This window comes from Neomonachus schauinslandi, chromosome 13 (assembly GCF_002201575.2).
Source record: "Neomonachus schauinslandi chromosome 13, ASM220157v2, whole genome shotgun sequence".
Taxonomy (NCBI): Eukaryota; Metazoa; Chordata; class Mammalia; order Carnivora; family Phocidae; genus Neomonachus; species Neomonachus schauinslandi.
Window position 1 is genome coordinate 70,136,750 of NC_058415.1, and position 24,813 is coordinate 70,161,562.

The 24,813-nt window shown below is 44.1% G+C and overlaps 1 protein-coding gene across 1 annotated transcript; it reads right to left on the reverse strand.

Moving 5' to 3' along the window:
- Positions 1-958: 958 nt before the first annotated feature.
- Positions 959-24,792, reverse strand: FRRS1L (ferric chelate reductase 1 like). Its single transcript, XM_021691611.2, has 5 exons — positions 24,490-24,792; positions 11,371-11,455; positions 8,980-9,118; positions 5,271-5,517; positions 959-2,110 (listed from the first exon to the last, which is right to left on the reverse strand). Exons 1-5 carry the CDS (start codon positions 24,725-24,727, stop codon positions 1,938-1,940), a joined length of 882 nt encoding a protein of 293 aa, XP_021547286.2. The 5' UTR covers positions 24,728-24,792; the 3' UTR covers positions 959-1,937.
- Positions 24,793-24,813: the final 21 nt, after the last annotated feature.

Sequence of the window (24,813 nt, forward strand, 5' to 3'; positions counted from 1 at the left end):
AAATGGACTGCATTTTACCCTAATGGCAATAAGAAGTCAGAGAAAGTTCTAAGCACGAATATGCAAGACTGGTCATCAAAGTGGAAACAATTTGTGAAATAAATAGCTTGACCTGAAACGCAAGCAGAGGGAAAATCCATTAATGTGTTCCTTCCCTGCCTGCTACAGAGGCTAGCCCGTCTTTCTTTAGTCTTAACCTATTTATAGCTGAAATACCATATACATCAGAGAGTGAAGTATAAAAATATTTGCCTTCTTATTTACAAAGTGGGTGCCCGCATACGCTGTATCCTCACTACTGAACAAGCATGATAGCTCAGAAGGTGTGCAAAGGCCACCCTCAGCCGGGACTGGAGGGCTCAGTTCCAAGGCCATGGCAGCGAGGTGGAGCCACAGACTTGAACCAGATGACCTGAGTTTGAATCCTACCCAGTTCTTTAGCTCACCTAACGTCATTTAACCTCTCTCCATCTGCAATGAGGATTATTTCTCCTACGTCACTTGGTAGACTGTGTGTCACAGAATCGCAATGTTTTCCTTATTTTTGTACAGTTCCAGAATTTAAAAGTTCTCCCCCTACCCCCCAGGTGGACTTTCACCCTGACGGTGAATTTCAAGGATGGCATTAGAAATCAATCTCCAGTCCTGTTTAATCACAAAATCCACAAATCCAGCTCTATAGCAACGATGGGGCCAAGCCAGAGGACTGCGAAACTCTCCAGTGGAAATCCATCAGCAACTCAATGACACCCATAGACTCTTTTCCTCTGAATGGGCTGTTAGCACAGACATTTGGAACAAAGGAACATTTGGGTTCCTTTGAAAAAAGGGGATGCATTAAGTCAAAGCATTATGATAAGTACTGCTGATTGCTGGTCCAGTTTACAAGTCCGAACATGTTGAACGGAAACTCTAGGTGAATTCACTCTAGGGGTCATCTCCCATTTTCTGATTTAAAAAAGAAATGTCATCTTTAAAAAGTTTCTACTCCAAATCTCCACAATCTCCAAAAATGTTTATTTTCAAAATGCCTTAAATTTTTATTAAGAGGACTTGTCTATTATAATACATATTTAATCATACTCCGTGGATGTCGACTCTGACAACGGATTTAGCTGTAACAACACATGAATCGTTTAATTTATAAAATACAGTGAGAGAAGAGTCCAAATTCTAACCGCTAACAATGCCCTTTTTTCTTTTTTTTATCATTAATATAGTTTTACATCTTCAGGAACACTCACAGTCCCATTCCTAACCTTTCCAAACAGCAATAAAAAATATTTTCTCATAACTACTCACTGACTGAGAAGAAATTTCCTCTAAGTATGGACCATTTCCTTATCATTATAATCTTTCCCATTCTCCCCATCAGCTGTGTAAATATCCAAATGCATTTATGGAAATTTGAAACTTCTTCTGCCTAAAAGGTTGATTGTGAACTAGGGCCATCCAGTAATGTTCTCTTTAGTAATGTCCCAAGTAACTCTCCTGAGCTGTAGTTGGAAGAATAAAGGTTGTTTAGAAGCTGTATGCCTAGCTCCTTCTTTACCTTGTTATGTGTTATCTGACCAAGTAGCCAAGGCCACATGGCATGTGGGTCACCAAAAAAGGCAGCTTTCCTCAACCTCAAATCCCATTCAGTAAGATGGTACTGACAATTTTCATCAAGCCAACTCAGAGATGTTTTGAAGCTCAAATAAGAAAACACATTTGAAAGTGCTTAGAAAAATTTTTAAGTACTTTCCAAAAGTATGGGATCAATATTAAACAATCCTCTTTGATTAGAAAAGCAGCTTGCTCTTTCTTCCAAAAACTGAAATCATAGGAGTCTTTTTTTAAATAAGAAAAGCTAAAATTATACTGCATATTCTTAAAAAATATATTTATACTAAAGACTTTCTAATCCATTTAATATGTTGGCTTTGCAGCTGTGTTTAAGGGGTTCCCATCAATAAGTAGAAGGTCAGGGCAACAATGAGAAGCAAACAAAATGGAGAGGAGAAGGTCTGATAGGCAGCTGATGGCATAAAAATGTCTTCATACTTGTAAATACTGACAACACGCTCTGAAGTCGGTGGTGAGTCTATGTCGTGTCGGGTGATAGAGCCTTTAAGAAAGAAAGAAAAAGGAAGGGGACAGTAAAAAAAAAAAAGATTTAAAATGATATATGCAAACAACAGAAAGATTAGACAAGTCTTTAGCATTGACTACATAAGCAGGAATTATAAAGATCTGGAATCAGATATTAGAGCCATCATCAGAATTCTCTGTAATGGTACATACATAAAAATAGAAAGAACATAGAAATTACCTAAATTTACCCCGAAGACTGGTTCTCATGAATCCACACACCCACTACCAGAACAATACTACTGATCTTTCCATTTCACCCCACTCTGTTGCTTCCTAGTATTGTATGAATGCCTACTTTCAAGGTCTCTAATGAGTTTTATCTTACTAATACCATAAGGAGAACTGTATGTTGATTTCAAACAGTAAGAGCTACTCTTTTTTCCCCTCAAACATATCTTTTATATATGGATCATCAACCACTCCTGACCACGCCATACTTGCTTCTAGATGGAGGTCTCTGTCACTGTCTGTGGGCTATGACGTGGTGGCCAGCCCAGATCAGACGCGAGAGCGTGTGGGTGTGCTGTGTGCGTGTCTGTACGGTTGAGAAGCAGAGTGAGGTAGCAGGAGGATTAAGATACCAAACAAATGTCTGGACTAGAGACATTTTTTTTTAACTTGGTTAGATGTGTAAAGAGGGAAAGGCTGTGTACATGGGATGCTTAAAAAGCTGAAATTTGGGGTGCCTGGGTGGCTCAGTTGGTTGGGTGACTGCCTTCAGCTCAGGTCATGATCCTGGAGTCCCAGGATCGAGTCCCGCATTGGCCTCCCTGCTCCGCGGGGAGTCTACTGCTCCCTCTGACCCTCCCCACTCTCTCTCTCATTCTCTCTCTCTCAAATAAATAAATAAAATCTTTAAAAAAAAAAAAGCTGAAATTTATTCAATGTGCCTGGCCTCCTGAATAAGCCACATGGAACTTGGGTTAGGGAGACCACAGGTGTGTGAGTTCAGTGGAAAGGTCTCCTTGGAAACAGGGCTCCGAGTGAGTGTTTTTTAAAGTCCTGTCTGCTAGGGAAGCCCCGCCAAATCGGACACGTTAATTCCCTGCTCCAGATTCTGTGCTGGCTCCTGTTAGCACAAGTCTAACTCCTCAGGTCGGCAGACATTTTTCTTTCAACAGATGCACTCCCCTCTCCCATCTAACCTAACCTCCCTCATTGGTCATGTACATGGGCTCCTAGGCTTAACCACGCAGCAACACTGCCCTTGAGGGAAACCTAATCCCATATCCCCTTTAAGCCTTAGCTTAAAGTGTAGCCCCTTTGAGAGACTTTAAGAGAATGGATAGGATTTGATCAACAGAGAGGGATTTAATCAAAAAAGGGTGCACAAGCCTGTATATGGGGTAGGAATATGCCTGTTCTGTTTGAGGACAGTAAGAACACCCAGAGTCTTGGAGGGCTTATCAGGCAAAGAGGGATCAGACTTGAGGAAGGCCTAGACTGTTAGGCTATTATTCCATTTATGTGAGACGATGACTTTCCCAAGTACAACACTTTCCAAATTGTAAAGGAACTTCAAATACTTGTTTTCACTGAATGCTTCCAATGATCCTTTGAAATTGGTATTCTCATCATCCCCATTTTAGATACAAAGAAATGGGAGTTCAAAATTTAGAGGAAGGCCGGGTATAGCTACCAATGGGAAAAACCTGCACTCAAATCTAAAGTTTTGGGCTCCAAACCCCATCATTTTAAATAGGTCCATTTCTCTAGGATGAGATATATGTACTGAAAGTACTCAAAGACATAACTGCAGATCCATTGCTGGGATCCTGGGAAATAAGCAAATGGGAAAGGTGTCACATCCAAATGTTTTGGATGCCATCTGAGGCATCCAAATGTTTTCCCAATTAGAAACAAGCCCCAAAAAAGGGGGCACCTGGGTGGCTCAGTCAGTTAAGTGTCTGCCTTCGGCTCAGGTCATGACCTCAGGGTCCTGGGATCGAGTCCCACATCGGGCTCCCTGCTCACTGGGGAGCCTGCTTTTCCCTTTCCCTCTGACCTTCCCCCCTGCTCATGCTCTCGCTCACTCACGCACTCTCTCTCTCAGAATGGAAAAAAAAAAAAAAAGAAAGAAAGAAACAGGCAAAGAAGGTATAAAATCTCCAGACCAATCAGTGGAAACATTTTGAAGAAGAAGATAAAAAAAACAAACCTAGATCAGATTAGGCAACCGAAAGTTGAGGAGCACACAGTAAAGAAAGACACAACTGTAAGAGCCAGAATGAGCTCTCCTACAAGCACCACGAAGAACTCATTTCCGTTCTTACGCCGTTAGGCTTGATCAGCCAGGAGGACTGCTGAAGACACCATGTAACTTGATTTTGGCAGCCTCCAAAAGGTCTCATGATATCCTTGGGTCTTTGTGGGGGATCTGCTGAAAAGCCTTGCCACCCAAAGCGAGGTCGTCAATGAACCAGCATCCACTGGAAAGCTGGTTAGAAATGCAGAATCTCAGGTCCCACCCCAGACCTACTGAAACTGCATTTTAATGATATAGCCAGGCAATTCCTGTACACATTAAAATTTGAGGAGCAGTGGGCTAAATTATAGGATAATTTGATGGATTTGTGACTACCAGAATGGTCATAAAGTGAACACTACTGGGATGCTTGGTGTCAGTCTCTACAGAAGTCTCCAGATGTCCTTTCCTGTTCAATATTTTTTATATTTAGGGCATAAGAGCTAAGAGTACTCAATGACTTTGGAGTCAGTCAGACCTAGGACTGAATTTTAGTTCTTCCATTAATTAGTTGTATAGCCTTGAGCAAGTTCCTTAATCTCTCTAAAACGAGGATAATATCTATACCACTCAAGGATGTGGTGAGGAGTAAATGAGAATGTCGTGAGAATTAGCACATACCTCCACATATAGCAGACCCATGATCTGTTCCATTAAGCGCAGAGCTCATCACATACTACCTTGTACTGTGCCAACTACGTTCGCATATTACTTGTCCATTTGTATGTCCATGTGTATAATAAGTCCATTACAACTTCCTAAAGGCAGGATCCTATCTCCTTTGTCTTTTACACTATCCAAAGGGCTTATTGCTCTCTTGCCCAATAAATAATGAACACAAGCAAAGCAGTGTCTGGAGTTTAATCCAGATGCCAAAATGTAAGCTTACCCTGAATGGCTGGACCCCAGGCAAACAGATAATACCAACTCAAATGCAGATCGACAATTGTCTCATCTCTGGGAACGTTCACGGGGCGTTTAAATCTGCAGGTGACCCGATTGTTCTCAAAGACTCCTTCTTCATCTCTGGCAGGATTTCTCTGGATCTCCTTTGCCCACTGGCCTACATTATAAAAGTGCTGTATGCGGACCCTCCCATTGTCATCGTGGACACAGGCCATGACGTCATCACCACCCTACCATGAAAAACGATGAAGGAAAGAGTCAAAGGTGCGTCTTTTACAAACGTCTCTGCTAGAAAGAAATTTCACTCAGATATATCCATTTCATTATCTCTGTAAATTTGAAATCCCACCCTCCAAAATTATTTTTATTAAAAAAGCTTTAACCAAGTGATGAAGTTAGCATCGCAGAAGCGGACATCAAGTGCCTCCTGACGTGATGTTCAAAGAATATATCACCAGCTATTTAGTATTCCTGCTGAAAACACAAACCGAACCTAATCATGAAGAAACAATCAAACCCAAACTGAGAGTCATTCTACAAAAAATGATTATAAAAAGTATCAAAAAAAAATACTTGTAATCTTCAAAAGGGCCAATGTCAGTCATGAAAGACCACACACACACACACACAAAAGGCGAAGAAACGATTTCAAAATAAAGAAGACTAAGGATTCATGACAACTAATAGTGTTCCTAGACAGAATCCTAAGTCCTAAAATAAGAATTTCTATGAAGGGTAGTATCAGGACAATGGGCAACACTGGAAAATGGGCACTATGTTTGACCATACTATCATGTTAATGTTAAACTTCCCGACTTTAACAAATAGGTTGAATCTCCAAAGTTTCCAGAAAATGATGAAAATAGCAGCAGCAACAGCAGGGGAGAGAGCTAAAGCATGTGTGGCAAAATGTCATCACTTGTTAAAAAAAAAAGTTCTGGAAGTAGACAGTGGTGATGGTTGCCCCATGAACGTGATTAACGCCACTGAAGTATACATTTTTAAATGGTTAAGATGGTAGATTTTACATCATGTACATTTTACCACAATAAAAAGAAAGTTGTTCGGTGAATCTGGGTGAAGAATATGTATTGCACTATCCTTGCAGATTGTACATTTTACATTTAATTTTTTTAAAGATTTTATTTATTTTTTGAGAGAGACAGAGAGAGAGCATGAGCAAGGGGGAATGGCAGAAGGAGAGGGAGAAGCAGACTCTCCCATGGAGCAGGGAGCCTGACACGGGGCTCGATCCCAGGACCCTGGGATCATGACCTGAGCCGAAGGCAGACGCTTAACCGACTGAGCCACCAGGTGCCCTCTGTACATTTAAGTAAAAACAAGTCCAAAAAATGGGGCACCTGGCTGACTTAATCGGTGGAGCATGAGACTCTTGATCTCAGGGTTGCAGTTTCAAGCCCCATTCTGGATGTAGAGGTTACTTAAAAATAAAATCTTAAAAAACAACAACAAAAAAACCCCAGGTCCCCAAAGTTAAAGGTGTTCATCAACCATAACAAATGTACCACTCTGTGGGGGATGCTGATAATGGGGTAGGTCATGCATGTGTGCAGGCAGGGAGTATATGAAAATTTTCTGAGCCCTGTATTCAATTTTGTTGTGAACCTAAAACTGCTCTAAAAATCAAGTCTTATTTAAAAAAAAAACAATAACGTACCATTTCAAAAAAAAAAGTTTAAGGCTATTAAAAAAGGGTTCCATTTTGCTTTTCCTTTACATCAAATTTTGAAAAAATTTTCAGCTATGCTTCTCCTTGGAACAATAGGAGAAGAAAAGAGAGACTTATCTGTTAAAGGCCTTCAGAGAGCAAAATGTCAAACATAGGGGCACCCAGGTGGCACAGTCGGTTAAGTGTCTGACTCATGGTTTTAGCTGAGGTCATGATCTCAGGGTCCTGGGATCGAGCCCCTGCGTCAGCCTCCATGCTCGGCAGGGAGTCTGCTGGAGGATTCTCTCTCTCCCTCGCCCCTCCCCTGCTCATGCTTTCTAAAATAAATAAATAGAGCTTTAAAAAAAAAGTCACACATAAAATTTGAATGCTGTTACTCAACCTCCGTCCTCTGAGTGCCCTAATCTTAACAGCTGCACCATGAGGGCAAACGCATTCTAGGACAGGAAAAGGTCAATCGCATTGCAAGCCAGCTTCCGGGATGGCACACACCTGCTGTTTCTCTCTTACTGACCCTAAAGTAGGAGACAAGACATGCAGATTCATATCCATGCAATCTTACCAGTTAGGCCCATTGTCTTATTGCCTGGACTGGCTTTGGTAGAAGCTCATCCTTGTGGTGCCCTTTCCAAGAACAAAGCCCCCGGGGTTCTGACTGCTTAGCCTGATCCCCCAGTCTCTATTTAACACCGACCGACAACCTCTCTCCAATCCACTAGCGAATGCTGTCAGAGCTACTTCAAAGCATATCCCAAATGGGAGCACTTCTCACCACTCCCACTGCAGTAAGCCTATCTGAGCTGGCCTCCACTCATTGCAGGAGCCTCAAGACAGGTCAGGGGAAAAGAAGAAGAAGGCAGAGCAGCAGCCTGTGCAAAGGTACAGGGGCCCAAGGAAGTCTGGCTCTGGAAGCACCCTGGCACAGTGAGGTGGCAAATGATGGTATCACAGAGGGAAGAGGGAAGAAGACAGCAGAGGCACAGAGAGAAGCAGAGGTAAGTGACAATCGCTGCCTGGGATCTGCATGCCCTGCCTGGTCCTGCTCCTTGTCTCTGGTCTTTCTTTTTTTTTTTTTTTTCTTTTTTAAGATTTTATTTATTTGAGAGAGAGAGAATGAGAGAGAGAGCACATGAGAGGGGGGAGGGTCAGAGGGAGGAGCAGACTCCCTGCCAAGCAGGGAGCCCGATGCGGGACAGGATCCCAGGACTCCGGGATCATGACCTGAGCCGAAGGCAGTCGCTTAACCGACTGAGCCACCCAGGCGCCCGTCTCTGGTCTTTCTGAGGTCCAGCGGCGTTCTTGCCCACGCGTACTGTGGAAGACTGAGTTGTTGAACTTGATTCTTCATTCCCCAGTAGTACACACCCGCCCCTTCACAGGGCCTCTCGGGCAGGGGAGTGAACTTCCCTATCCCTTCATTCTGGGCCTGGCTGTGTGACTTTGGGCAATGAAATATTAGCAGGTGGGACGAGAGCAGAGGTTTGAAATAGGCTTGGAGGGCTCTTGCCCTTCTGTCTCTGCCATGAAAACCACATGCCTTGGTAGCTGCTGGTTCCAGAATGATTAGAGAAAACCCGAATCTAACTCATGGGCTGGAGCCAAGCCCAGCTGAACCCTAGCCAATTCACACACATGTGAACAAGAAATAAATGCTAATAAGCCATGTGGTTTGGAGGCTTTTCTTGCAGCATCACTGCCATAATAACTAATAAATGCAGGTACCACGAGATACCTCATATTCCCATAACCAGCCCTTCCTTTTCTGTTTAAGCTAGCTTGAATTTTTTTTCACTTGCAATCAGAGAGCCGTAACTAATGTAATTGTTATACTGCTTTTATCAATTTGTTTCCCTTGCTTTGAAAAAGAAAATCAATTGCTAGAAATCCACACATTTAATAGCGGCATGGTGGCTTGGAGAAACCATGCCAATTTCCAAAATCTAAAGTAGCACAGCAAACTCAAGAAGAAAAAAATCATCTTTTATCATGATTTGCATCTTACCATTTTCTTGTCTGAAGAGAATCCAACTGCTACCCAGCCATCTGTGTCAGCGCTCAGCTCAAATTCCACGTCGGCCCCGATCATCCGGTAGCTAAGGAAGTAGTCACACGTCTCCGCATTACAGCCTGGCTTGCCGTATCTGCAGGAGAGATCAAAACACAGCACTGCTGCTTCATCTCCTTACTCACAACACATTAAGAAGGCAACAGTGTATCAGGCAGAGCGAAGCAAGATTACCAAGTAAATGAGATCTTTGCTACCAGGGATCTGAAAACCACAGTTTCACTTGGGAGAGATCTTGGAAAAGATCTGCTCCTTTCTATCTACATACAACCTGAGGAGCAGAGATGGGAAGGGGCTTGCTTGCATAGTGAGTCAGTAGCTGCTGGAGGACTTGAACCTGGGCCTCCACTCCCGGCCAGTGTTCTCAACATTATATTAGAGCTTCTCAGATAGTCGTTATTACTGAGTTATTTCTGAATCCCTTTCAGAGGAAGAAATTCTCAGAGTTAATAAACTGTTTTTGTGAATTAAATATATACCAGTTCTTTTTTACTTAGAAATTTTCATACAACTAAATTAACAAAAACTTACAAATTAAATATAAATTAAACTACAAACGCAGGAACATTTAAATTCTCAGCATCCATGTGATGGATGGTGTAATCTTACTGAAGGTAGATTTTGCTTACCTGCATGGGGTATATCTGACCACACTGTGCAGGGTCCCTTGGATGAGCACTTTCTTACTACTAAACACGATTTCACTTTCCCCCACTCTTATCTGTTTGAAAGGTTGCAAAACCCTCATACATACATCAAATGAATACCTCATCTGGTAATCACTGAGCATGAATGCATCATTTATTTATAAAATCTGCCTTGGCTCTATCAGGCTATCACACAATTACCAATCAGGACGCCAGAGTACCGAGCAGCATAAACTGGTTATCCAGATAATCCGATTATGCATACATTCATCATTTTAAGGGGCATGATTGAAATGGAAACTCAAATTTAAATTTTCTTCCAGGGGACTTGTGGATCCTTTAGGAATCGGGAAGCCCTAGTGAGAGGGACATTGTTTTATGCCATTTTCAGAAGAACAGAAAACTGTAGCAATGGGTGGGACAAGGGAAGCTCAGGTGGAAGGTTATCTGAAGGAACAGGGCACAAAGCTGCCAAGCACTGACTGAAGAGGGAGGCAAGGAACATGCCAGGCAGGGACCCTGAATGGCTGGGAAGAGATGTGAGCTCAGGATAGTGTAGAACCGGGTAAAAACGCTAAATGAGTGTAAGGAAAGCTAAAGGAGGAACGAATGGGCCAGAAAACAAGTCACCCTGAAGCCAGCAGCTACTGAAATTCCCTCCCTTCTCAAAAATGTCCCCCAGTCACCAGACTTAACATTGCTGGCCATCTTCCTCAATAATAGTATTATTTGGATTCTTAAAAATTCCTAAGAGGGGCACCTGGTTAAGTGTCTGCTTTCAGCTCAGGTCCTGGGATCCTGGGTCCTGGGATCAAGTCCCACATCAGGCTCCCTGCTCAGTGGGGAGCCTGCTTCTCCCTCTGCCCCTGCCCCCTGCTTGTGTTCTCATTCTCTCTCTCTCTCTCAAACAAATAAAATATATATTTTTTAAATTCCTTAGAAATACCCTTGTAATCCAAAGAAAACTCAAAACCCCTTTATTCGATTTTTTTTCTCCTTGGCCTTGAGCACTGAACAAAAGAAAAAAAACATCCAGAACTTTCAGTGCAGTAGCCATCACAACCTTTACTCAAGGACAATTTATTTTAGGAAAAAACAGTTTCAAAGAGGAGGCGGCTTTTCCAACAAAGCGGAGCTGTCTGGCTGGGAGGCTCACCGTCTTTACTAGTGTTTGCTAGCTCCAGCCCATCATATTTTGATAGAGCACGACTAGTAATCATGTGGGGACTCCCTAAGTCTGAGGTAACAAGCTCGCTACAATCATCAGTGTTCACGACTAGTTAGTATCATCCAGATACCCCAAAGTCATGACTCTTTATTTGAAAAGGAATTGGGTCTTAAATGTGTCAGTCATGGTCTGTCCCGCTCACAGCCCAGCTAGTAATGCACAGCCCATGTCACCTGATTCTTTTTCATACAGCCAACTGGGCAGGAGTAGATACCTGGGCCAATGGCAGTATGGTCATAAATGAAAAACCAGAGAAGGATGTTCTAGTGCCAAGGAGCATTCGAGAGCTTATGGCCTCTAAGACTGAAAACTGGAGTGGCCATCGGAAACAGGCTGAAGCAATGAGGGGATGCAGGCCCCTGATTAGAATGAGCTATACGCGATTGAAATACTAGCTTGAGAAGTAAATCAGTGCCTTAGCCTTAAAGTTAACCAACTCGCAGATCTACCAACCTAAAGCATCCCTTAGTTTTTCCACAGTCATCCACTTTGATTTTGGCAAATGGATCCACAGGAGGAGCAGTAGGGAAAGGGTAACCTAGACAGTGAGAATAAACAATGGTTAGAAAATCCAGCAACAGCTTTTTTCCAAGGAGAAATTTTTTTCTAATACGTTGACTATTTTCTACCACACGTTGTCTAGAAATGCTTAGGGCCTCAGAAAAGGGCTTTGTGTAAGCCTAATCACCCTCTTCATGAGGGGAGGGTGTAGGGCACACATCTTTGAGCCAGTCTTACATGTGAACTGAGAATTATGTGGCCTTTCCATCCTTTTACTGGCAGGGAACCTGAGGCAGAGAGGTGGCGTAATTTCACACAACCACGGGCCCACCACCATCCCTGGAAGTGTGAACATCACAATTTTCATACAATACCCATGCTTTAAAAGGGGGAAAAAAAAATCAACAATGAAATATTTGTATATGTGATAGTAGAGGTTTTCCATGTGTACCTATACATGATAATAGGATTTTCCCCTTTCTCTGAACTTCCATTTGTCATTAAGCTGTACAGGACATTTCCCTAGCTCACTAAATTCTTCAAACACAATCCTTTTTAACACCTGAGTATCTTTCTTGTAAGATCACTTCACATCCTAATGCATTCAATCACACGCTGAAGGGTAGGCCTGCACTATGCTTCCAGTTTGTGACAGCAAAGATTTTTCTCCTCGGCTGTTAACTCCATGCACACGGGAACCACGTGTGGGTCATCTTGGGTTCTCGGTCCAGCATCGTGCTCGGCACTGGACGCTGACTACATGATTGTCAAATGAATAAATAAAATCACCCACAGATATTAGGCAATGTAAATAAATGTAAACTTGAGGCTTTGTTTACTTTGTTCCATTATGATGTAGGAAAGATGTTGGGGTCTGGATCCAATGGCCAAGAAAGAATTCTTGAGACGTCTTTGGTGCAAAAAGGTGATTTTATGAAAGCACGGGGACAGGACCCGTGGGCAGAAGGAGCTGCACTCAGTCGTGAGGAGTGGCCCATTATGTCCTTTCAAGTTGGGAGGGGGTTAGGGAAAGCACAAGCCTCCCAGGTATTTTGGAAACAAGGTTTCCAGGACCTTGAGGGGGCCAGCTATTGTTAGGAAAAGGTCATTTATTACTGTTTAGTAAAAACTCAGTCATGAGACCCTTCAGATGTATTATCAGTGGGTCATATGCTTGGGGGATGATTGCCAACATATATCTTGGTGGGTAGAGATAAAGGAAGTTTCCAAAGGAACTTTTATATGTCAAAGTAGACTTACAGGATCCTGGGGGTCAGGCCCTTAGCAAAGTACTAACATCGAGGCAGCTGAGTTCCTAGAGGAATGTCACTCTGCCTATTTCAAGGACTTGTCAATGGGCTATAAGTAGTAAGGAAATTTAATTTTTCTTTTGCCTTTGTTTCTCACATCACAGCAGATTATACTTTATGGGCGCCTGGGTGGCTCAGTTGGTTAAGCGACTGCCTTCGGCTCAGGTCATGATCCTGGAGTCCCGGGATCGAGTCCCGCATCGGGCTCCCTGCTCGGCAGGGAGTCTGCTTCTCCCTCTGACCCTCCTCCCTCTCATGCTCTCTGTCTCTCAGTCTCTCTGTCTCAAATAAATAAATAAAATCTTAAAAAAAAAAAAAATAAATAAATAAAAAAAATAAAAAATAAAAAAAGCCACTAGGCTATACTTTCCTGGCACACATCTGTACACTTTGGACAGTTCATTTCTATTACCCTAGATCTTGATCACCTGCTAAAATACAGTCCTAGTAGCTTTTTACCATCTTTAAGTAATTGGACCAAGTGTATTATTTTTTCTACTTTTATGCATATTTTATGCTGAGTCCTCAGTCTACTTTGGTACTCTAGACTGAGTCCAGCCTTGGACGAATTTTTTTTCTCTTAACATGTACTGAGCAACTGCTTAATGGTACGAACTATGTTAAGCATCTTCATGTATGTTCTTATTCTTACTACAATGCTGAGGCTATTTTTTTCTCAGAACATTTATCCAGGAACGCAATGACTACTTACGTTTTAAAAATTCTATAGGTAACCGGGGTGCCTGGGTGGCTCAGGCAGTTGAGTGTGACTCTTGGTTTCAACTCAGGTCATGATTTCAGGGTCCCGACCTTGGGCTCTGTGCTTAGCTGGGAGCTTGCTTGAGATTCTTTCTCTCCCTCTGCCCCTCCTGCTCACACAGTCTCTCTCTCTCAAATAAATATTTTTTTGAAAAAATTCTATAGATGGGGCACCTGGGTGGCTCAGTTGTTAAGCATCTGCCTTCGGCTCAGGTCATGATCCCAGGGTCCTGGGATGGAGCCCTGCATCGGGCTCTCTGCTCAGCTGGAAGCCTGCTTCTCCCTCTCCCACTCCCCCTGCTTGTGTTCCCTCTCTCCCTGTCTCTCTGTCAAATAAATAAATAAATAAAATCTTTAAAAAAAAAAAAGAAAAAATTATATGGGTAACTGAAAAAGACAGTTTCTCATAATGTTGCGTCTCGATTTCCCCATCTTCTGTTATCCTTACCACTTCCTAGCATCTAGAATAATACTTTGGCATATAGCAGATTTCCATCTCAATAAATGCCAGTTATTATTACTATGGGATTACTATTAAGTTTTGTAAACTGGACTGAGAACTAATAACTGTTGGGTAAGATCATCTCTAGAAGAATGGGTTTCTAAGCTCTAATTACGAGCAAGCTTTGGGAAAAAACTCACTTATTAATGTACCAAACTACATTATTAGCATTGGCAAATGGCTTTTCAAGGCTTTTTTAGCAGTAATTTCCTATTCTCTTTTATGCTTCTAAAACTTGGAATGAGAACTTGTTTTGCCAAATGCATTTGGGCATATCTTATTCTCTTGTTTTGTAAGATGTTGTATAATAAAAAATTTAACTGGTTTTCGTCCCTGGTCCTGGAGAAAGGCTCCAAATCCTTGGAACTTCCCAGCAGGGCTGTCTTTGTTATTCATGAGCCCCTTGGGATCACACCTGAGCTTATGCTAAGAGATGAGATGACTCAGGATGGGGGCTAGTCCCCAGAAAAACCAACCATGTGACTAGAGGTTCGGGGCTGTCAGTTAGGCCCACCTCCAGGGACGGTTGGGAGGCTGGGGACTAAATTTAATGATGTAGCCAGTGATTAAATCAGTAATACCTATGTAATGAGACCCCAGTAGAAACTCTGGACACAAGTCAGTGCTGCTTCCTGGTTGGTGAACAAACTAATACTGGAGAGGGTGACAAGGCCTGATTCCATGAGGAGAGGGCATAGAAACTCTGCATTTGGGAGACCTCCAGACTTCACTCCATGTGTGTCATCACCAGCTGTTCCTGAATTGTATCCTTTACAGTAAGTGCAGTGCTTTCCTGAACTCTGTGAAACATTCGAGTGAATTACAAAATCTGAGGGCGGTTGTAGGTAGCCCCCAGGATTTGCAGCCAGTTGATCTAAAGGGAGAGCAGTTTTGTTATAGACCACCCCCTTTAGCTTGCGGGGCCTGAGCTAACTCTGGGTTATTAGCACCACAAATTAATTTCAATATACTAGTTGGGGTTGGCAGAATAATATTAAGCACAACAACATTACAATTTTCCCCTGAATTTAAATGACCTATTTGGCATAAATTTAGTTTGGCCCGCATGCCAGTATTTAAGCTCTTGTCTCTGAGCTACAACCCCATCCTTCGATAGCCAACTCTGTGATGGGTTGAGCACTCTGCAAACCACATTTCTCCTTTGCCAGTTGACTGGGCTCTGCTGAAACACTGGAGGGAGGCTAGGAGGCAGGAGGAAGGAAAGACCATTCCTTCCTATTGGGTTGCTGTCCCCTACACAAGTCTTCGGTGATCCTGCTTCATCCTTCCAGTGGCAAGTTGATGCCAGCTTTTTATCTAAATTCCCCTAACCAGCCTTGTCATGCCCTCAAAGGAACCAGCAGCAGCTGCGCAGAGAGGATGGGCTGCAGTTTTGCGGGGGGGGGTCTCTTGGCTGAGCTTCTAGATTCTCACAGTTTCAAGCCCTGCTCTGTGCCCCGACCCCTCCCAGCACCCCAGTCCCAGAGGCAGTAGCTGCTTCCCGCCGTTACTGTCTTTGTGCTCCTTTTTGTTTCTCCTGTCCCCCAACATCTACTTAGATAGCTGACTGGGCTGGTCATCCCATTAAAAAAAAAACACACACACACACAACTTAGAACTGGTTTCTATCTTTCTTTCTGATCAGATCTTGATGGAAAGAGACTGAACGGATTAATCCTTAAATACTGACACAGTGGGTTTGCAGGGTGTACCTTACCAGCCTTTCTCTTGGTAACTAGTTAGAGAGCAGCGTCGTTCAACGGGATGTCGGAAACGCTGTGTACAATTGCACTGTCCCATTATCTTGATGGCAGAATTTTAATTTTTAAGTATGTAGGTGCACCGAATTAAACTGATGACATTTCCTGGTTTATGGGATACTCCTATCAGTCTACGCAAAGCCCATCTTCTATTTTCCCCTAATCCGATCCTAAAGCCACTTTCCTCCTGGTCTAGAGTATTTTCTAAGTATCCTTCTGCAAAGGCTGCAGGTTTTAACAAAAGGAGCACTCTGACACATACACATCTTAGAAAAGCAATATTTTACTGTGATACACTGAAAGGGGGGTTGGGGGTAAGCTTCACATCTGTGCTAGCTCCTCAAAGGGCATGGAACTCTGCCTGCCTAGGGTGAGGTCCCGCCTTACCGCAAAAATCCTTCCATGTTCCCAACAACACCATCCTGAAAGTCTTGCGTGACTCCGTTATAAAATAATCACCGAAGTGCCTTTAGCAGAACCTGGATCTACCATGGAGGATCCAGGCCCAATTTTTCACTAAGCCAACAGCGCCACCCTGCCATGCTGCCCACAGCTGCAGTGCCCTGGCCATCCCATGGCCATGCACAGGTCTGGAAGCATGTGAGCAGAGCAGACTAGCAAAGGCCCCACCCCCACTCACCAGCCGCCATTCTTATGTTTATTTCTATGTGCTCTTGAAAACTAGACGGCTTGTGTATGTCTTTAATCTGCATAAATGACCCTGTGTGGTACATCTTGTTCTATTTATTATTTCCCTTTGGAAATCTATCCCTATCTATAAAGGTGAGACCTGTTATTACTTCTGGCTGAATAGCATTCTTTCATGTGCACATAACCACATTTTTTGAAATAACTCCCAATTGCCTTAATGTTTAAAGTGCCTTCAATGTTTGCTTCATCAAATAATGAGGAGATGAAGTGCCTTACATATGTTTCTTGTGGACATATACAAGAGGTTTTTGTTTTGTTTCAGGAAACCCCAGAGAGCAATAGCTGGGTCACATCTTTATTCCACAAAGCTCAGTGAGATTAGTATTCAGACTAACAGCACTGGTTTACAATCCCATCCACAGTGCATGAGGTTCCGATTCCCCACCCCCACTCTTGCCGGTACTTGGTATCATCCGACATTCTCAATATTTTAATTTGTATTTCCCCAAGTACTAGTGGGGTTAAACATCTCTTTGTATCTGTATTAGCCACTTGGGTTTCCTTTTCTGTGATGTTTATATACATAATCTCTGCGCTTTTTTTTAGACTTGGTTTTCGGTCTTTGTCATGGGAGTTTATGTGTATTTTTTTTTTTTTAAGATTTTATTTATTTATTTGACAGAGAGAGACACAGTGAGAGCAGGATCACAAGCAGGGGGAGAGGGAGAGGGAGAAACAGGCTTCCCACGGAGCAGGGAGCCCGATGCGGGGCTCGATCCCAGGACCCTGGGATCATGACCTCAGCCAAAGGCAGACGCTTAAGGACTGAGCCACCCAGGCGCCCCTTTATGTGTATTCTTGATACTAACTCACTGTAGGTTTCAGATGCTGCATTTTTTCCCCCTTCTAGTCTGCCACCAATCTTACTTTTTTCTATAATATCCTTCCTTGGACCAAAATCTTTAAATGTGATGTAGCTGGGGAAATAATTTTTCTTCTTTCGGTTTGTGCTTTTAGAGTCTTATCTCAGAGATTAATCTCCATTCTAAGGACATGAAGATCTTTCCCTACACGTTTATTTATTAACTTTGTAGTACTGCCTTTCACATTTAGACGTGATCCATTTGGAATTTATTTTTTTTATACGATGTGAAGAAAACAGTTTTATTTTTCTCCCTACACTGACTCAATTTTTCTCAATGCCATTTACTTAAATAACTCATCTTTTCCCTAGCAATTTATGAACACATCTTGATATTTTACTGGTTCTTAGAGGAACACAGGTCTATTTCTGGGTTTTTCTGCTTTGTTCTCTGGCTTATTTGGCTGTTCCCAAGCCAAGACCACACTATATGAATTACTAGGCATTGTAACGTATCTCAGTAATTCACAGAACTTGATTCTTCCATGCAAAGGATAGATACTAATTTGTCAAATTCTCTCCCCAAATGCTGTTGGGCTCTTGTATGGAACTGCGGTAAATGAATAGATGAATGGGGGCAGAGCTGACATCTTTATAATACCAAGTTACTCTTTCCAAGACCATGGTATATTTCCCATTTATTCCTTTTTTTTTATATATCACTTAATAGTTAAAATTTTTTCTCCACACAAGGACCAGGGCATTTTTGTTAGGCAAAATTTGGACAATATACAGATTTTTGTTGCTATTTTAGATGATATCTTGTTTTGACATTTTCTAGCTTATTGCTGCTAAAAACAAAGAGAGATTTTGGTTTACATATGCTGATCTTGCCTATGGCAACCTATTGCATTCTCCTGATTATGGATCTGTTGATTCTTTCTGATTTTCTATGTAAATACATCAAGGGAGCTAAAAAACATATATTTGCACAAAGACTTGTACACAGGTGTTCATGGCAGCATTATTCATAATTGCCAAAAATGGGAAATAACCCAAATATCCATCAGTTGGTGAGTATCTGTGGTTTCCTTTCTTGTCTAACTCCTAAACACTCTCTGTTCCTCTTCTGCAATCCCTTGAGCCTGTTTCGCCATCCTCCACTGGGTGGTTAATGGATTCTGGTCTGCTATTTATTGCTTCTAATTGACTGCTTGGCTCACAGCCCTCAGGTATTATTTTAGTACTTGATTCCTTGAAGTTTTAACCAGCAGCTGTCTGTTCAAATCTGAGAACTACTACACCAGCCTCTTTCACTGTCCGAACTGCCTGAATCATTGTTTTTGTTTATCAGAGTCAGAGAATGAAGTACAAAGGTCGAGGGGCTTTAGAAAATGGAAAATACGGAAAGCTCCACACACGTGAATGGCCATCGAGCAAAGCTTTCTCCACGGCACTCCACCAGGAGGGAACCCGCAGTTCCCCACTGACTGCCTACCCCATTGGTTCTGAATCCCTTTCCTCAAGCCTGCCTGCCAAAATACCTCATTCAGCCTGTCCCACTGTACTTCCAAGTACAGCAGATCAACAGGGACCCTCTACTCCAAAGAGCTGGACAACTTGCACCATCTCATCCATAAAGTTAATCAACAAATCTATGTAGTTCCCTGCTACTTTCTAGCTGTGTGGCTTTAGCTATTTAAATTTTTCCGTGGGTCAGTTTTCTGAACTCGAAGTGGGGCTAATAGCATCTAAGTCAGAGGTTTACTGTAAGAATGAAAGTTAATATGGGTAAGGAACTGAGAACAGTACCTGGTGCACAGTAAGCACTTACTGAAAGTTAGCCCCAGTTAGTGTTATTATCAGACTACACTCATGGAGGATACATAGGTAAATCAGATGTAGGCTATTTACCTTTAAAGGACTTGCAGACTGGCAAGGTGATGAGTTAGGTATCCACACACAATACATGTACTTGTAGGAATAACACAGGCAGATGAAGGAATTTGTGCCCTTTTCCCCAAGCTCTGTCCTTCTCTCTACTGTCTTACTAGCTCTTTCCAGAGTAGGAAAAAATGTGGTCGGAACTTGATCAGAAATGGGCCACATTTTACGAGTGGTCAGATCACTGTGCCTTAAAGATAAGCAACCATGAATATGTTCCCTCTTTTCCTTCCAAGGCAGAGTATGTTTCTAGGGACAAGTCAGTTACCACCCTCCATATGGCTGGCTAGTAAGGCTTCAGGGCATGCAAATCTTCATGGCAGGGACAAGAGAGCAGGAGGCTTTACTTGGGACTTAACACTAAGCCAAAAACACCCAACTCAGTTTTTTCAAAGAACCCTCAGAATAGAATATTTGCCCGTAATCATGAAGAAATCTATTTTACATTCTGTTGTTCTGAATATATAGATTCTGTGTTAAGAACCTCAAGAGGAAGAGGTATGAATGGTAGGATTCGAGCACCAGGACCCTATCCAAACTCTTGATCATAGAGAGCAAAAAGGGTCAATGGCAGGGTTAGATTGTATGCTGCAAGAGAATATCCTCCCTTAATGGCAGGGGATGGGGAGAAGGAGAAAATCAGGGAAGGCTCCCTGAAAGAGGTAGCAGTGGTGTTAGGAATATAAAGATGAGTCGTATAGGCTAAGACAGGGGAAACCTTTAAGAATTCTAAAATCTAGCACAGTTAAGCGGTGCTGGGTGGGTCAGTTAAGTGTCCGACTCTTGATTTTAACTCAGGTCATGATCTCAGGGTCATGAGATGGAGCCCTGCAATGAGCTCCTTGCTGGGCATGGAACATGCTTAAGAATCTCTCTGTCGGGAGAAAGACATGTATCATATGATCTCACTGATATGAGGAATTCTTAATTGCAGGAAACAAACTGAGGGTTGCTGGAGTGGGGGGTGGGGTGGGAGGGATGGGGTGACTGGGTGATAGACACTGGGGAGGGTATGTGCTCTGGTAAGCGCTGTGAATTGTGCAAGACTGTTGAATCTCAGATCTGTACCTCTGAAACAAATAATGCAATATATGTTAAGAAAAAAAAGAAGAAGAAGAAGAAGGTAGCGGGAGGGGAAGAATGAAGCGGGGGAAATCGGAGGGGTAGACGAACCATGAGACATGATGGACTCTGAAAAACAAACTGAGGGTTCTAGAGGGGAGGGGGGTGGGAGGATGGGTTAGCCTGGTGGTGGGTATTGAGGTGGACACATTCTGCATTGAGCACTGGGTGTTATGCACAAACAATGAATCATGGAACACTTCATCTAAAACTAATGATGTAATGTATGGGGATTAACATAAGAATAAAAAAAAAATTAAAACTCAAAAAAAAAAAAAAAAAAGAATCTCTCTGTCGGGGCACCTGGGTGGCTCAGATGGTTGAGCGTCTGCCTTCGGCTCAGGTCATGATCCCCGGACCGTCCTGGGATCGAGTCCCACATCGGGCTCCCTGCTGGGCGGGGAGCCTGCTTCTCCCTCTGCCTCTGCCTCTCTCTCTCTCTCTGACTCTCATGAATAAATAAATAAAACATTAAAAAAGAAAAAAAAGATTCTCTCTCTCTCCCTCTGCCCATCCCCCTACCCCTGCACTCTCTCTCCAAAAAACAAAACAACCCTAGCATAGTTAAACCAAAACAGAAATTTTAAAAAATGAACATGTTTAGGGGGCAATTAAAGATACCAAATTAGCCAGTTTTCAGCGCTGGCTTTGGGAGTCTTGGGCTATCAGGACACTGGAGAAATGGTTTCTAGACAGGGTGGGTAATAGTCAGTGGGCTCTCTGGAAGTTTCAGTGAATTCTCCATCTCCATCAGTTTAATTCCCTTCTTTGAATTTACATACCACCAGGTCATCTTTTCATTGAAAACTCAGTTATTGGCTACTTTGAACCTGAGAAGGGGGTCCCCTGCATAGAGGAAACACGTAGTCCAATCACTAGAAAAGACAGCCCCATTTGTACTGATAGAAAGAAAGAGTAGTTTTTAGGGTGCCTGGGTGGCTCAGTCAGTTAAGCATCTGCCTTCAGCTCAGGTCATGATCTCAGGGTCCTGGGATCGAGCCCCAAGTCAGGCTCCCTGCTCAGCGGAGAGTCTGCTTCTCCCTCTGCCCCTCCCCACCCCTCGTGCTCTCATGCTCTCTCTCTGTCTCAAATAAATAAAATCTTAAAAAAAAAAAAAAAAAGAAGAAGAAGAAGAAGGGGGGTGCCTGGGTGGCTCCATCGGTTGAGCATCGGCCTTCAGCTCAGGTCATGATCCCAGTGTCCTGGGATTGAGCCCTGCATTGGGCTCCCTGCTCAGCAGGGAGCCTGCTTCTCTCTCTGCCTGCCACTCCCCCTGCTTGTGTTCCTGCTCTCGCTCTCTCTCTCTCTGTCAAACAAATAAGAATAAAATCTTGAAAAAAAAAAAAAGAAGAAGAAGAAAGAGTAGTTTAAAGGCACTATTTCTACCTCTTCACTTGCCACTTCCTTCAAAATCAATCAGGGTCCCTCCTTTCTCCACTGAATTTATCCCAGCAAAATTCACCTCTCATTTCCCAAATCCATCAACTATTTCAAGCCTTCATGCTACTGGACCTCACCATGGCTTGGGACACGGCATCCTGACACCCTCTTTCCCTTCACTTTCTGGGTTAGAACATCCACCAGGGACGTTTCCTGGGTCTGCTTCTCCCGCTCTGGCATACGCTTTAAGGCAATATCACTGATTATTTCTAAGGATCTTGAGAAAATCTCTATTCAGGATCCACAGGGCCAAAACCCAGGCCCAGGGTAATCTAGTAGAGGTGCTGCCCCAGAGAGGTTCAGCCCACAAACATCCCCACTAGCACCCACCAGCCGGGTGTAGGGTCTGCATTTGAAGATAATGAAAGTGCTGGAGAGAAGAGAAGAAATGACAGTGAAATCCCCGGATAAGCAAAGGGGAGGAGTAAGAGAGGACGGTAAAAGGAAGCTGGGCCAAAGAGAAAATTCCAGATAAAGGAGTTGAAGCTTCATTCAGTGAGCAGGTTGGAACCATCATGGATTTCTGGGGGTTAGAGCTGAGCCTCCGGCGGCTGCATGTGCAGACCAGGTGAGAGGGGCAAGCAGACAAACCAGGGATTTGTACACACATTACATGCCCTGTTGCCCTGTGGGGTCACCTCACTGCAATGCCCTCCCTCTTCTGGCTCATCAAAGTCTTTCATACTTCCTAGCTCAACTCTATAAAGCCTCCCTGACGGCTTTAGCCCCCTGACGTCCATGTTCATAAAACCATCTGAACTCTACAACTAACTTCTTTCTCTCTGTATATACAAACGGACATACAGCATCTGACCTTGTTCTCCTCCGTCTGTTAGGGACATGTGCCCAATGAGAATATGAGCTCTTGGGTGCCATGCGTGAGTCACCTGGCAGCGTGCCGGGCTGACGACGAACAGAATAAATATGTATTAGATCCTTTCAGAAACAGATGGGCTTTGAAATGTTTGTTCGTTTCCAGGGTGATAGATGCTGCTTCGGCTTGTCTGTCCCCGTCCCCTCCCCCACCCCTCCTCCTCCCTGGCCACGTGGCTGCCCAGCTAGAAGACTACATTTCCCAGCCTCTCTTGCAGCTAGGTCATGTCATGTTCTTGCCAAAGGAATGTGAACAGCAGTGACCTGTGCGACCAGGCTAAAAGGTAATGGCCTGTCCTGAATTTCCTCTTCTCCTTTCCTCAAGCTTGAACAAGGACATGCAAGCAACCATCTTCTACCACACCAATGAGGACAAAACTTTACTGGATGGTGGAACAAGATGGACTGACCTTGTGGAACAGAGCTGTCCCAACTGCCCAGACCAGTCAGACTCATGTGAGAAAAAAAAATAAAGTACCTTATTTAAGCCACTATACGTAGGGGTCTCTGTTTCAGTGCTTGAACCTCTACCCAACTAATATATTTCCCCAAATCCATCCTTTCCATTTCAATACAATAATTCCAATTTTTTAACTGGGCATATTGCCTCTCAGCTAAAAAGCTAACTTTCCCAGCCTCCTTTGCATTTACATGTGGCCACATTGTGGCCAAGGAAGTATAATTGTTATATGGGACTTCTGAGTAATCTCCTTATGAAGTAGTTAGTGACCTTCCCACTTTCTCTTTCCCACTGTCTGGACAGTGAATGTAGTGGCTGGAGATCAAGTAGCCATTTTGGACCACGCAGTTACATGCTAAGAATTGTGAAGAAGCAGAAGACCAGGATCCAGGGTCTCTGATGAGCATGGAGCCTCCAATACCAGCCCAGACTCCCTACTTATAGATTTCTTTACATGACAGAGAAACTTCTATCTTATTTAAGCTATTAATGTGTGCTTGTTGTATACAGCTAAACCGAATCCTTCGTAACAAATATACCCAGCATCATATCAGTTGCGGGGACATTTCAACCCCAATTTAATTCTTGCATATTCCTCTTAGCATAAAAATAGGAAAAATCACTACTTTTCAAACTGCAGAAGAAGCCAGTTTCTATGCCTTCTACAACAGAATCAGCTTGGCTTTTGTGCTCACTAAAGCAACTCCACAGGGAGGTCTGTAGCTGAAAAATCCCTAGTCTCTGGGCCCAGCAGCCCCCTACAATGGTGGCTCACAGTAGGGAACTCTAACACGGGCGATAACAGAAAAGAACTGGGATGGAAGTGGGCACGGAAATATGCCCCAGCTCTGATGGCAGGCAATCAGCAAGAACAGAACGCTGAAAGGTTAGGGCACTAGTCACTGTAAATTTAGGTCAATACAGACAGGGAGAAAATAAGACAGCATCACTTTAAATTGTGATTTCTGCTCCCCACCAGCTTCCCTGATCTCACACACCCCAGGCCAGATGGCGGCCTCCTCCCCTAGCACCCGCTACCCCAACCCCGGACAGGGAGAGTGGAGGCCAGACGCCAAGAACTGGGGGAGCCTAGGCTCAGCCCCACCTGTCCGCAGCCTCCCAGGGCTCGGCTGACCACCTCCTTCTCCTGGCCTCAGTCTCCCTACCTGTAAAGCGGGCGGCGGGTGGAAGGCGCTGACAGCTCTCCGGGTGCCTCCTGCGGGCCGGCGGGGGTCTGAGCAGTGCGCTCCCCATCCCAGTCCCTCGGTCCCAGAGCTACCTCCATTGCCCTCCTTACCAAACCGCCCCTCTGGCCCTGCTCCCGCGGCCGCCTCGGTCGCCCACCCCCACCCCCACCCCCACCCCGCGTCTCCCTCTCGCAGCCTCACCCTCCTCCGACAGGTAGCGCAGGTCGTAGAACTCCCCGGCGAACGTGCCGTAGGAAGAGTCGTGGCGCGGCACCGCCTCGTCGGCGCCCGCGTCCCCCCGCACGCGGCCCCGGGGTCCCCGGCCCCCGGGGCCCGCGCCGTCGTCTGCGGGGCTGGCGGCGCAGGTGCCGGGCCCGGCCAGCAGCAGCAAGAGCAGCGGCACCCAGGCCCCCGGGCGCTGCCGGGGCGGTCGTGCCATGGCTGCGCACAGATCCCGCAGCCAGGCCGCTCGGGCCGCAGCGGGGCCGCCGCGGGCGCCGGGCCGGGACTGCGCCGCCGCCGCCG

What these genes read in the sequence shown, in the direction of transcription:
- FRRS1L (XM_021691611.2), bottom strand. Translation starts at nt 24,727, where the DNA reads ATGGCACGACCGCCCCGGCAGCGCCCGGGGGCCTGGGTGCCGCTGCTC. An exon ending in AAAACTAAGGGATGCTTTAG is followed by an intron (nt 9,119 to 11,370) that starts GTTGGTAGATCT and finishes TCTCTCCTGCAG; the next exon opens with ATACGGCAAGCCAGGCTGTA. An exon ending in TCTCTTCAGACAAGAAAATG is followed by an intron (nt 5,518 to 8,979) that starts GTAAGATGCAAA and finishes TTTTCATGGTAG; the next exon opens with GGTGGTGATGACGTCATGGC.